General features: G+C 45.4%; 1 protein-coding gene across 1 annotated transcript; it reads left to right on the forward strand.

Annotated features, from left to right (window-relative positions):
* The first annotated feature begins 1 nt into the window (after position 1).
* TMED8 (transmembrane p24 trafficking protein family member 8) lies at positions 2–13,181 on the forward strand. The gene is made up of 6 exons (XM_065063814.1): positions 2–358; positions 1,652–1,730; positions 4,278–4,398; positions 5,312–5,453; positions 5,707–6,006; positions 7,013–13,181. Exons 1-6 carry the CDS (start codon positions 88–90, stop codon positions 7,228–7,230), a joined length of 1,131 nt encoding a protein of 376 aa, XP_064919886.1. The 5' UTR covers positions 2–87; the 3' UTR covers positions 7,231–13,181.
* Positions 13,182–14,819: the final 1,638 nt, after the last annotated feature.

Here is a 14,819-nt window from a genome sequence, read left to right on the forward strand (position 1 = left end):
AGCCTGCGAAACGGCCTGCGACTCGCGCATGGTGGCTCTGCAGAACTACTCTTTGCTTGGCTGCGTTTCGATGGGGGAGGCTGAGGGATGAGCACCGAGGCACCACCCTCTCGCTTCTGCCTGGCTCGCACGCACCTACCGCCCCTTCCCTCGGGTGTTTCCGCCGGCGGTGGCCGCAACGCTTCGGCCCCGCTCGGCTCTTTCCGCCGCGCCGGGCAGCCGCCTTCGGCTCCGCGCGCGCCGGCCGCCCGTTCAGCTCTGCCCATGTCGGGCGTGTTGGCCGCCGCCGCCGGCTCCCGCTTCGAGCCCCCGGCTGCCAGCGCGCCGGGCGGCCGCTCCGCGCCTCGGGACCCCTCAGGTACGGGCTTGGCAGGGGAGGGGGAAGCCGGGCCGTGGCGGGTAGCGGGAGCGGCTACCCGGCTGCGCGCTTCCCGCCCGGCGGCGGAAAGCGCTCGCAGCCCGGCCGGGATCCCTGAGGAGAACCCCCGGCGGCGGGCGGGCTGCGGGGCGCTGCCTGAGGGGAGGCTGCTGGCTCGGAGGCGCGTGTGTTAGCGTTGGCCTCGCAACCCCGGAGAATGCGGCGAGTCTCTTTTCCGTGGTGGGATTCCCCGTGCCTCCCGGAGAACCCTCCTTTCCACGGTGGCATTTGCCTCGGTGACACACGGTGCCGCTTGCGGACAGCAGCATCGGGAGTTGGTCCTGGGCAAACCCTGGCCGTACCGCCGGGCTGGCTGCCGGGAAGGGGCCGGTGCGATGCCCGGGCGCACCCTCCCGCAGCCGGGGGGACCCGAACCGCCGCTGCCGCCCGGGGCACTCGGCTCACCCGCCGCGGAGCGCCGGCAGCTACCGCAGCAGTGCCCCGTGGTTCTTCCCCGAAGTTGAAAAAACGATTGATGGAGACTTATTAGAGACAAGATGCTCTCCCCGGTGAAAGAGACCCCGTCTGACCGGGAGCTGGGCTGTCCCGGCCGTACGGCCTCGGCCGGGGGCTGGTGCTGTGTGCCCGGGGCTGGAGGTGCCTCCCGGCCCCGAACTGACCCTGTGAAACGGCCAGCGGCTGTCAGGTGTGTGATCGGAGAGCTGCGAGAGCTGGAACTTGTGCATGCCCGGTTCACTGCCTTAATGCGATCAGACAGCGGGGCTGCGGAACGCGTACTGCAGTCATATGGGGACAGAGCTTTCCCAGAGTTCAGGAGACTCCGGGGAGATCAGGAGCCATTTTTATAGGCAGTTTCTTTCGGCCATGACCTAGGAATTTCCATCTCATCAGTGCCCTGTGGGAACCACTGCCTGATTGCTTTTTCCAGGGCTTTGTCAGCCCAGTTTTACATGATGAAATTTGGTCTTGTTCTGTCCTTCTAAAGCCAGGATTGGCAGTTCTGGAATGAACCCTGCTTCTGAGAGTGGTTCTGCTCTAAAACATATGGGTTTTTGTTCTCCCTTTCCTAGGGTTGAGATGATTGAAAACCTTTGTTCTGCAAGGTGCTAGATACAGCTCATAACATGAAAATCTGGTTGGCACAACTCTTTGTTCCACAACCATGTGACCTTGTCAACATTTGAGTGCTGGCTGTAGTTTTTTGTCCTGTCTGCATATTCTAAAGACCAAAATTTATTTCACTTTCTCTCCGTATATTCTATTTCTTATTAGAAAATGAAGACTCAGCGCAAAAGACAGAGCCCGCACATCAGCTGGTTGATTCTTCAGAGTCCAGTACTTCTCGGACCGGGTAGGAAAATATTTTTGTGTATTGTAGCCCACATGCACGACAACCTGTTTGACCCCATGACCTCCTCTGCATAGCAGTTGATTCTGTGCAGGTGAGGAGAAGGGACAGGAGACTAAATTGTCTGCTTTGGAACAGGACATATCAGAATTGGTATAGAAGGGGTTGTTCTTACAGGCTTAAGGTTGTCTTAAAGCTTGTGAAATGGTGAATTGTAGTTCATGGCTCAGCTATTCAAATCACAGAATCGTTCAGCTTGGAAGGAACCCTGCAATGTTTTGTAGTCCATTAAAAGATCTAATAAACTTTCATCAGGAAACTTTATCCTGTCTGAAGGACACTTTAATAATTAAGCATTCCTACTGTCTATAATCCTGGTGGAAGCTGAACAAGAAAACACCTTTTACTGTTTTCTTGGCAATGGTTTGAGTTTTTTCTTGTTTTCTGTGTAACTCCTCCATTAATGCTGATCAACTCTTTTATCAGATGTTTGGCTTGTTACTATTTGTTGGGCATCTTGTGCTTCTGGCCAAGTAGTTGCATTGGTTACAAGCACTAATATTGTATACAGTGGAATTTCATTTGCCATCGTACATTTGTTGCATGGGCTACAATTTCAGAAATGTATGAGTTAATTACATCAGACAGTAGATAAACCACAAGCTAATTCAAAAAGAAGCGGGGGGAAATTCTAGCAAAACAGCAAATCACCCTACTTACTAAAACAGCAGTTTGATACCATCTTGACTTGATGCTAATGGCATCTGTATCAGCCTTCTTGACTTCAAACATGTTCTTCCATCTCTTTATTATGCCCTCTAATTTTCTTTGAAGATATATAACGTAGACTGTGAGCAAAATGGCCCAAGTAGATGCAGGATACTTGTGAATGTTACCTGATAAATTTGTCTAAGTTAGACATCCCTTTGAAAGGGATGGGGGTGGTCCAAAAGCATTGTGTGAGGAGGAATTGACTGAACTCTGTCTTTGTAAATCTGCTTATAAAGCTTGTGTAGTGCTTCCTAGTCTTCCAGTGAGACTCTTGGGCTTCAGTGGCGTCTGGAAGAAAAATTTCCTGAGCTGTTAGCTCCTATGTTGATGGAGAGCCTTCTGAGCATATGTGTGCACCTATGGTAGCAAGTAACCAAATAGCCCTTCTAGGTGCGATCATGAAACTGCAAAGCTAAAAAGCACATGGGCTGGAAAACAATGGCAATTTTTCCTGGGCTGACAGATAAATTTTTACAGAGCACTCTGAGAGCTCTTCCTTTAAATCTGTGCCATCCAAGTGTCCCTCCTTGTTTTATATTGTCCATCTGCTGCCATTTTGTGTATCCTGGTATTCAGGTCATTTGAGTTGTTCTTGCAGATCTTCTGGTGTATTGTGCCATTTCTAGGAAACTGCACTGTTGAGAGAATTTAAGTAAGAAATGGCTTTATTTCTGGATAAAATCTGTACTCCCCTTAGGAGGGGGAAACAAAAGCCACATTTGCTTTTTTTCTAGTCTTCTCTATGGGTGTAGCAAGAAATGTGCCTGAGTTGAGCTGTGTATGGGGTTTTTTAAATGATTTTTTGAACTACTGCACACTATACTGGTAGTCTGCTCCCTAGCTAATGAGAATATTTCTCATTTGTGAAAGGAGTAATTTGAGGAAATACACATATTTTCCTTTACTGCTCTGTTCTCATGTTTCTGACCCTTTAGACCAAGGCAGCTGAAATTTGTTTTATAGCACTATCAGAAGGCTTTGTTTTTCAAAAGAGCAATTGTTTCTATTCTTGTTAAAGACTAGGTTGCTTCCCATGGAGGTTTCACATATGAGAGTACAACAGAGGAGACTCTTCTGGCATCTGTCTGAGTTCGTTTGGGATGATAATGCTTTACAGCTATATTTTTTTCCCTGCTCCATACCTTTCTTTTTGTTCTAGCATGTCCTTCGCCTCTTGTCACAGTGCAGTATTTGCACCCCTTTGCTATTATTGTGCTGCCATTGTATGTCTTAGGGCTTGTTTGTCTGTGCAGCATATTTTAATATGGCAGGGAGACATGTGGGTGCTCCCTGTATCTCTTGGGATTGCTAACTGGTGGACAAAATGGGCCACTTCAATAGAGGGCATTTTCAGGCTGTCAGAACTGAATCCTTTCACTGATCCAGTTGACCTCTGATGGAATATGCAGATGTCATGTAGTAGCTGGCATAAAAGCAGTTGTCTTTTCTTGAGCAGAAAGGTTGCTACTGATTTCTGTACTTGGTATAGTGTTGGTGAGCTGGCGTGCTGTGGGGCGAGTGCACTGAATTACTGCCGTCTAAAGGACAGTAAATCTTGTATATCTCACTGAAGTGGCTCCCTCTGGCTCACATGGAAGATGGTTATATGGAGATGAAGGCAGGACTGGGGTGCAAAGGACTCTTTGTGCATTGGTGGGTGCTCACCAGAAGCTTGTGCTCTTCAGTCTCTTTGAATTCAAGTTTTAGAGCAGAGTGATACCTCTGCTGGCTGTGCCTGGGGTGCAAGTCCTGAATTTTAGTGCTCTCTTCCTCCAAAAGGTCGCAGATTGGGTCAATCGTGAGTGTGGGCACAACAGAGGATTCGAAGGAAGGTGCTGGCACTTTGGAGGACCAGGAAGTAGAAGAAAAACTGCCCAAGCAAATCCAGTCCCTCAAAGAGGTAGGTGGGTGTTTCTTATGCCTGAAAGCAGGGAAAGAGGTGCAGCAAAAATTCTTCCACTCTGCTGCTGTGCTTATGGCTATGGACTGAGGCTTTAAGGGTTGTGTTAGGACAAAAGCAGTTTTAAGGTAGATTAAGTTATATTTTTTTCTATACATTAATGGGAGGTAAATGTTATTGGTCTGATTTGCAAGATCCTTCTTGTGTCTTTGGGTAGTCCTCACTTCCCTGCAGTTTTTGGCAGTTATTTTCACAGTTATTCTCACCTTCTGCCTCTTGTCTGGGGATTCTGGAAATTCCCTTCCTGCAGATTTATGGAAGAGGGAACTGAAAGTGACTCTGCCAGCTTTTGTTCTCTTTGGTGAGCTGTCAATTCGTTTGCATTACAGATAAAGTCAGGAAAATCTGTGCAAGTGACACCCAGTTCAGGAGCTGTGAGTTTGCATATACAGAGGGCTGACGCTAGTGAACACAGCAAATGACAGTTTGATTGTGGCTGTAGTAGGTACACACAGAGCTGAAAGGTTTCCCCTAGAGAGACTGTGTCTTGGGAATTCTTTCCAAGAGTAGGCAGCTAAATCTGTAAGGCTGTTGCTTTGTTGAGAGGCAACAGTTAACTCTGAGCAGATGCAAAGATGTGCCTGCCTGGGGACTCCTGGAGAGGCCAAGGGGTGTGTAATTTGTGAGACTGATGCAGAATTTTACTTCAAAGTTCATTACTTTGGTGCTGTGGGGGTAATAATGCAGAGATGTGTCAGAGCCAGCCAATTCATTTTAACTAATAGAAACTTCTGCCGGGGCTGACTTGGCTTCAGAAAGATGTCTGAATTACGAACGAGTTGTTTCAAATCCAGCTGGTGACTTTTTTACTATGATGGTCTTTGTGACAATGGTTCTTATGTACTTTGTGCAGGAAGCTGCTGTTCGATTAACCAGCTACCATGTACCTCAAGGAGCAGGGGATATAGTCATGATTCAGTCAGATCACACTGGTGCTGTGGATATCCTTTCAGCTGAGCTAGAGACTGCTGACCTCCTTGGGGAGCAGAGGAAAGGTGAGTCCTGAAAGGAAAACACTTGCTGGGGCTGCTTTTTAAGTGCCAGCCTTGGATAGAGAAGAGCAGAGGCTGTCCTGGAAATACTGCTAATGCCTGCTGGAAGTCTGGGCTCCTGATTAGCGAGTGGGAAAACTTCACATCCAAGGCTTCAGAATGCAAAAACCTTATCAGAAATATCTTCACTGTTTTCAGATAACGGTTTGTCAGTAGTGAAAACTCAGGTGAGCCCATGATCTTTTTCCCTTCTCAGCTCAGCCTCCCCCTCTGGCTCCACCCACCATGTGGACCACAGAGAAGACAAAGGAATTCAAAGCCAAGATGGGAAGGGAGAAAAATGGCCGGATGGTGGTGAAGCGAGGCGAGGTGGTGACAGTCCGTGTGCCAACTCATCCTGATGGGAAATGCATTTGTTGGGAGTTTGCTACGGATGACTACGACATTGGGTTTGGAGTCTATTTTGACTGGACTGCGGTTACTAGCACTGCCATTACTGTGCAGGTCAGCGAATCCAGTGATGAGGAGGATGAAGAGGAGGAGGAAGAAATTGAAGGTTAGTGCAGAGCTTATAAGGGTTAATTTGTGGTGCTTGTTGCCAAGCTATGAGAGCGTCTGCCAGATGCTGTAATTTCCATCTGCTTTGTTTACTCAGCCCACTTGTTATCTCTGCTGCCTTTTGGGTTCTTGGTTAGACTGTGATGAGAAGGCATTTAGCCCTTCCTGCTTCAGCATATGTCAATGGCTGTCCTTCTCCAAGAGTGTTCTTAAAATTGATCACATTGTAAAATAAAATCAGAACTCACTTGTTGAATTTCTAGCTGATAAAAGATTAGGCTCTGAAATATAACTGTTTTTCTTAGCTTCTCAGACTGAGAAATTTCTGGTGATGAGTAGGAGAAAAAAGGTTTTATTCCTGGAGTTTTTTTCTTTGGTTGTTTTTTCCCCACAGTACATCAGTAGCTCTTGCTGACTGCGTTTGAGAGAGGATTGCTACCTGTGTCTTTGTACTTGTGAAGCACACAGCAATGTTGCATGTTCTGTGGCTTCAGTGTATGTGTGACCAGTGTAGCTGGGGGGGAGTGTGTGTCTGAAATTAATTTTGTGGGTTCTCCAAAGAGGGGTAGGTTTCTGTATAAGGAATCCCCTTGGAGAAGTGATTTGAGGACATAACACAGTGAGGTTACAGCTAAGGGCTCTCCCACCTTTCTTTGGCTTCAGATCTATATCACCAGACCACTGTTGTGTGTATGAAAGCAGTGAGGTATCTAAAAGGTAAGTCCAGAGAGAGGAGACCAGGCTGGCAGGCAAGTGGAAACTGTCCCATCACTATTTCCAAGGGAACTGATTCTGGGCATGTCCTTTGTCATGTTAAGTAAAGCTGGACTTTGTGACTATTATTTGCAGAAAGGTTGGAACAGACACTATGGGTAATGCTGTTATAGTTGCTCTTGCATACAACTGCATGATTCTGCTGCGTTCTGGTCTTGTTGATCTTTTTCTGGACTACCTAGTGCCTTACTGTCTCTGGCATACTTACTTGTCTTTTCTCTCCCACTCAGGCCTTGCCCCTGTTGGTGATGTGGAAAGGGGCTCCAAAAGCTATCTGCGGAACCGTTATGGAGAGATCATGCCCGTGTATCGGAGGAACAGCCATCGGGAGGTGCAGGCAGGCAGCCACGAGTACCCAGGCGAGGGCATCTACCTGCTGAAATTTGATAACTCCTACTCTCTCCTCCGCAATAAGACTCTGTTCTTTCATGTCTATTACACTAGCTGAAGAAATGGGAAGGGGCAGGGATGGCAGGCAGGTAACAGTGGGTGTAGCAGGCTACTACCTGATGGGCACTGCTGTGTGACGGAACCAAGTCACAATTCTGCCAGCTTCTCTTCAGACGCTAACTGGTTTCTCTCCACACCCTTCTTCCTGCCGTCCCATTGGAGAAAAGTAGTTGTGACTGCCTAGTTGTCCACAGGCAGCTGCTCTTTCCGTAAAACTTTGGGAGGCCTGCTCTGTGCAGGCAACAGGCTGGGCCTTCATGTCATGGCCAGTAAATGCCCAGAAGCTGGGTTCAGGTGGTCGTGGCTTCGATGTGTTGTGCTGGTACGAAATCAAGTTAAAAGGTTCTTGATCTGTTACTGTTTTGTGCATAACTTTTCCAACTCTCCTGGTGTATCTGCATCACTAGAGGGCAGCTGTCAGCTGCAATGAGCCAAAAGCACAGCTGGCTTGTCACCTAGTGACTGCTAATCTCGTCACCTACCATCACTATGTGTACCCAGCAGCCAGTGCTTCCTGCACTGGTGTGGCTAGGGGTGCAGCCAGCCAGTGCCTGCCCATGCTGCAGTGCCTGGACCACGGTACAGCAGGCAGACCCCAAATGGCTGTCGCTGCATGTTTGAACTGGGGGTGGGGGGAGGGTGCTCACCTAGGAGCCCATTAGAAGGTTTTCCTACAGATGAATTGGATGTTATACCTGTTTACTGCAGGGATATGTAGATGATTAAAACTTCAGTGACTACCAAAAGGTTGGTTTTTTTTTTTTCTGTGATCCAGATGTGAAGCAGAAGAAATTACTTACTGCTGTGCTGAAAAAAAACACACAAAGGTTGGAGTACAACCGATAAATATACAGGAAATGTTTCTTAGTAGCAGCATGTTGGCTCTGGTATTGCTGCCAGCTGGATAATACCATATGTAGCACGGAAAAGGCTCCCCAGGGATGTGTAGCTTGTCAGCTGCTATTACTGTTGCAAAGGTATTGTTAGAAAAGAACATTTCTACTCAGAAACTCAAAAGGTGTGGGATTTAACCAATCCTTTCTGTGAACCAGAATCAGCAAGGCCATTGCTAACCCTGACCACATGGTAAAGGATGGAGTTCCTTGGCATGTTTTGGTGGCTAGCAATGGCATTAGTGATCATCTTCTGCTTAAGTTCTGGCAGAGCTGAACTGAACAAGGATTAAGTTAATCCTTCAGAGATGAATTTTAAATCATGTTTATCTGTCACTGTTGTCTATTTTAATACTTTTAACTTGAAATCATTCTCTTTTCTAAGAATACTGCTGTATTTACATTTTGATACCTCTTTGCAGAGACACAAAATGGCTGTTTGCATGGTATTCTAGTAGAGTTCTGAGTTTTATTTTTAAATCCCCCAGGGTAAAGCACATCTACTTGGTCCATTCCTTGTGCTGAGAGAGAACGATGGACAAAATGATTTTGGGTAGTTAAAGCCAAAGATTTCATTCTTGTAGGAGGGCCACGTATTTCCTATTAAGGCTATATTGTAATGCTGTGCAATTTGCTCCCTATTCAAGCTCTTCTTTTAACTATCTGTCCTTACTTATTCACTGCCCCAGAGCACTTACTAGGTCAAAGCGGTAAGAGAGAGCAGTCAGTGTACTGTAGAGCAGCCCAAGGTAGGAGCAGGAGGAATGGAAATGGAAGAATGCTGGTTGGAGCACAGTGGCTTTCTGGGCGAGCAGGCAGGGAGCAGAGTTGATCAGGGTAAGGCGCAGAATTGTTGCTGTGTTGGGCCCTGAGATGGGGAGAAAACCTTCTCAAAAGAGAGAGTGTGTGTGCATCTAGGCAGGGGGGAAACTGCAAAGCTGCCTTATTCAAGCAGGGCAACCACAGGACAACCTTGCAGGGAGACAGAACAGTAGAGCTTGATATCTGTCAGAAGAAGATGATCTTTCATTTAGCAGCTTGGGGAGGACTATTCTTTCCTTTTCCTTCTCTTGGGGGAGATGAAGAACCATCCTGTGGCCTTTGTACAGCACTTGAAACAAGCCTGAGCAACTTGGGTAGGGCGCTCTCCTTTTCTTTTTTTTTTCTTTTTTTCTTGTAATCCTTTGTCTGTCGAGTTTCTAGACACTAAACAGAAGGTAGAAAAGACCCTTCAGTCTGACTGCAATGTCAGCACTGTCCCGCTTAATGGCTGCCTTTGGTCCTTTGCTGTGAGATCCACAGAACCCTGCATGTACTTGCTGGTTAATGTCTGATGCACTGTCTGGCACCCACTCCACTTTCTAATTAGGATTTATTTACAATGAAGGGAATTCTGACCCGTACATGCATTAGATATTCTAAAATTCTTGATACTTAGTTGCACAGCTTATTGCAGACTGGTGGTTTATCTCCACTAAAAAACTGTTTCCCTTATGGTGTGGCCTCCTTGTTTATAACAACTCACAGCTACTTCCCCCTCCTGTCTGCCTGTTGCTTATATTAAGGTTGAAAATATATTTTGTCGTGTTGTAAGAAGTTAACAATGCCTGCCTCAGAACCAGTTTTGATCACTCACTGCCATAAATAGTATGTGCCAGTTTTAAAGCCATTACTGGTTTTAGTGAAGATAAGGTGCGCTGTAGGTGGTAATCCTGTTGCTCAGTTTGAGCTTTCTGAACTGTGGACCAGCCTTTAATAAGGTGCAGGTCACTTGTTTGGAACTGCGCTCGTCTCCTGGTCTCATTGCGTTAAGCCAACAGCAGCCCTGGGTATGGTATGTCATCCCCATCAGCATGTGCCCAGTCTGCAAATGCAGTGTGCCCACAGACAGCCCGCTGCAGGGAACTGAAAGCATTTGGGGTGTGTTATTTCACTGCATAAGTTTCCCAGAAGTACCTGGTATCTTTTATGAACACAGGATAGTTTTAGGCACAGAATATTTCATCTGCAGGAAACAGAAGCTTCAGACTTGCACAGGATTATTCCTTTTTTTGTTTGTGTTGTTTTTTAAATTTCCACATTACATGATTATGTTGTTTCTCAGGTGTTCAGATAGCATTCATTCTCCAAGTGACATCTTCTCTTTGGAAGGATATAGTCTTCATTCGTTTTCTGATAAATCCAATAGCTTGGCTGTGTTGCTCGTGATTAACAGCAGCCATTCCCATTCAAAGTCAAACCCGTAGTTGGCTCAAAGAAGTAATCTTATTTCTCATGCAACCTTTTTTTCAGTTTGGAGTGTCTTCTGGATTTCTATCAAATCCTGCCCGTTATTACTTTAATTGGAGGCCTTTGGAACTAGACCTTGGCTCTTAGAAAGAAAAATAAATTTAAAAGCCAGTTGCACATCAGAGAGGGAAATTAATTCTTGAGAGAGGAAAATTCCTTCTTTGTTTCTGTGGAAGGAGGATTTTAGATAGGTTTTTCAAGTATGTTTCTTCTCCCTGTAAACCGTGTCTAGACATTCAAAAAGCTAAATCAAGGAAGAAGCTTCTTTTGCATTTTGGGTTTGCTTTTATGAGAGCACTTTAAAAAATTTATTTTGAATATAATTTAGATCTAGAAATAAGATTTACATGTTCAGTCAGAGATATGACAGTCCTGTAGTGCAGGACTTGTATAAAAATTAGTTTGTATTATTGTTTATTTATAATATAACAGTCTGGACATTTTTTTAATGTCAAAGAAGGTCATAAGCTTTCCATTGCTTTCTCTTTTTTTTTCCCTTTGAGTGTAATGTAGCAGCAGGAGTTTAAAATCGATGTGTTTTATTGAAGACAGAGAGTTAAAATTGCTTATAACAGGGACCACTTGTACTGATTTAATTTACAGTCCTCCAAACAGTTGGTGAGTAATATGGACTCTTGTTTCTGAAAGGTTATTGGTGTCAGATGTAGGCTAGTTGCAAACTGAGACCCACTTAATAGCTATGTAGATTATTATTGGTAATGAGATGTGTACGTGAACAGCTAAGATGAAGATGCATAGAAGAGCTTAGTTGTCTGCAGCTGCTAAGAAGTTGAGTCACTCTGCAGCTGAGTCTAAAAGATGGCCACATGCCTTTCCTTTGGCTCTGTTCTGTGCGCTTGTCTCCTTGTAACTGTGTGTGCCTGTAACCTTGATGTGTGGTCTGCAGTTGGTCCATTATTGTGGTGCTGGACCAGGTGAGGTGGGTTAGACACGGACCTTGTCACATGTCTAGTTGTGGAAAGACTTACTTATTCTTGTGGGGAATTAGGGTAGAGAATGAATCCCTTACCAAGTTTACTTTTATCCCCACTGCTTATACCCTTCCTTGTCTTGCTACCCTTACTGAAGCCACTTTGCGTAGGATTTATCACGAGGTGCCTTAGGAGCAGGGAGCATGTCTGAAATAAGAGCCATAGATGTCATTAACCCAAAGGATTTCTTCTCCTTGTTTCTCTGCCCATTTGGGTAGAGGGGAGGCACTTCCTAAGGTCAGGCAAGGAGAGCCCATCTAGGCTGTTCCTGGACATTTAAGCTGTTCTTTAGACTGCCTTGTTGCTTGCTGTAAGATGAATAGTAGAACGGTGTTTGAGTTTCTCTGCGCTATAAAATCTTTGCCTTTTAAAATCATACGCTGCTGTCAGATATCGAGGAACATGAGAGGACTACTCCTTTTGATATGCTGATACTAAACCTGAGGACCAGAGGAACACTACACAGACACAGAAGGGCATTCCTTGTGGCTGTTCATCATTTTCTCTAAAAAGAGTGTCTGAATCCAATGCTGTGAGTGGTGTTCACTTATGTATGTTGAGGCTAGGTAAGAGACCAAAGCAACAAAGCTGTTTATTTTTTTTTTTAGTCTACAAGTGTGAAAGAAAAGACTGTTTATCCTTTTCTCATATCTGGGAAAATATTGGATGTGACAATGTCATGCAGATGTAGCTGAACATCTCAACTGGCAGAATGAAAAATGGGAAACTCATTGTGTTAAATACATTGACTAATTAGACTGTGGCTCCTGCTAAACTCCTGGCTTCTTTCAAAGTGCTAAGTCATTTATCTAAATAAGTTGATTTGCAGTAAGTATCAGTGAAATAAAGTTTTAGAAGGTACATAAAACTGCGGAGTTCAAATGTATCTTGCTAGGAGGAAAATTTTCTGTGGGGTTATTCCATGTTTGCCTCCAAAGAGTCTCTGGCAACTTATTCTGAAACACCTGTGCTGTTGCAGCTGAAGATGCAACATCAGGCTGTGTGGATGGTGGGTCTGACTCCCCTTGGCTTTTCTACATTCTGTTCTGGATTTTGCGAGTTGTTTTCCCAGAAGCTTCATCATGAGAAATGTACCCTTTATCAGGCAGGGAGAGAGGAAGAATTTTGTGATCCATGAGTGAGGGTTATCTGGTTTAAGCCCATCTGGACTGGCAAGTCAAGTTCCTTGGGAAAGAAGCTGGATGCCAACTGTTAAGCACAGAGCTTAGGAGGCTTTGCCAGGTAATGACCATGAAGTTTAGGAGCTGCATTTGAAAATTATGAGTAGCCGGAGATGGTCCCCATGCAGCCCCCAGGATGCGCTGGTGACAATCTGCTCCCCTCACAGGGAAGCAATTTGCTCTCAATTCACTGCTCCAAGCTGCTCGTGTAGTCTTTCAATGGGGGGCACCTTGTAGCTGGCCATACCTTTTTCAGACACATATTCTTGTGAATGGTTATGGTTGTCTGTCAGCCTTATCTGTGTGATGTGAATATTTTTGATGTCCTGTGACTTCAAAATTGATTTCTCAGCGCCAACCATTTGCTTTTCATGTCCTCCCAATATATGAGTTTTAAACGTAGGAGAGGATATTTTAACAAAATGCAGCACTGAACCTCTTGCCGAAGGGCACATATGAAGACTATATTTATAGTGTGCTTGCATTCATTCTATGCTTGGTTTGTATTGTTTATATTTGATGTGTTGTGGTTGATTTGTAATAGTATATTGGAACATATTCCCTTTAAATAAACTTTTCACTATGCAACTAAAACTTTGTCTTCTGTTTAAAGCAAGTTGAGTGTCTTGATATGAGAAACTGAGCTACAGACGTTCCAACAAAACAAGAATACAATTAAACTTAGTTTCATGAGCAATGAAGAGGCAAAACAAAGATACAATTTAACTTGGTTTTATGGGCAAAGAAGAGACAAATACTCAAAACGTACTTTGCAGTGTACTGGACATTCTGACTGCAAATGGATAGGAAAATGTTCTGTTGGTTCCAGCCACAAAATATTCTGTCTGTTAAAATGACTTGCTGGGATATATTTTTTAAATTGTTTGAATTCTCTGTAACGCTTGAGATTATACTGAATGCCTGAAGAACTGGAGAGAAACAACCAAGTAGCCAAGCTCATATTATGGATGTGGGTAGAGTGTGTATGTTTTATCCTCCAATGCTTTGTATTGGTCTTTCTCACCTCCATTTGCAGAGATACCCTATTGTTAGCCATTCCGCTACTTCAGCTTTCAAGCCGAAGGATTAAAAACATCCGGTCTGTTAGCAGGTACTGATATCTAGAGAAGGGTTTGCCCTTCGTAGCTCCTCATAGCTGTTTGCCCATCAGCTTCATCTTACTATGAAGACTATTTACATGGCCGGAAGGAAGCACCTGCTGGTCAAAATGAGGAATGGTACCTGCAGCCCAAGCCATCCTTCCTCACTTATCTCATTATGTGGCTCAATAGGACAAGTGCTGCAGAAGTTCCTTTGTCTCTGTTATAGCCCTGTGTTTCCTTGGAGCACTTTTATAAAATAATTGGTGGGCAGGAGCAATCATAAAGGAAGTTCATCAAAGGGACAGGTGAATCTAACAAGTTAAAGATGTTTCATTTTAAGATCACTGAAGATACACAGGGCTACAGTTACTTGACTACCATGCACTCGTTACAAATCCCTGTCCTTGTGCTTGTCTCAGGCATATGGCCAAGAGGAAAACTAAGCTACTAGCTGGGGAAGCAGGGAAGTGATGTGAAATTTCACATTAGTTCTTTCCCACTCTTTCTGTAATTTTTGTGGTTGGGCTGTAGCAGAAATGCTCAGATCAGAGCTGCTTAGTGAAAGTGTTGCAGCAGGCTTTGTTGGCCTTGCCTGGGAAGTGACTCTTCTGTTTCAGCTGCACATGGAGAATATTGCTCTTGTGCTGCTGGAGCCTTGTGATTGCTTTTAGGGGTGTTTGGTTATCAACAGCCGTTTTGAGTTTAGCAGAGCTATTAATTGTTATACAGGTGGTATTGGAAATGCAGTCGAGTCTCTGTAGTAACCCATACCCAGATTCAATTACTCTTTAAGGGGGCTCTGCCACCATCCTGCCTTCTCTTGGTTGTAGCCCTGACTGCGGGAAGTATAAGCAAGTTTCACACCTGCTCCTTTTTATGAGAGCTACAATCAACGTGTACAGGCACCATCATTTAGGAGTGGGCAAACAAAGCATCCCTGCCCGGACAGGGGTGTGCGGCTGGGCTCTAGCAATGACTAATTTGCTGCGCAAGCGAGGGTCAGCCTGGCTCCGGACGGCCAGAGCTGCCGGCCTCGCCCACCCGCCCCCCGCCCTGCTGCCCGGGCTGCCCCTGCGCTCCCGGGCGCTGCTACCGCCGGCCGAGCCGGTGCGGAGAGGGCGGGCTCGCC

This window comes from Columba livia, chromosome 5 (assembly GCF_036013475.1).
Source record: "Columba livia isolate bColLiv1 breed racing homer chromosome 5, bColLiv1.pat.W.v2, whole genome shotgun sequence".
Lineage (NCBI taxonomy): Eukaryota > Metazoa > Chordata > Aves > Columbiformes > Columbidae > Columba > Columba livia.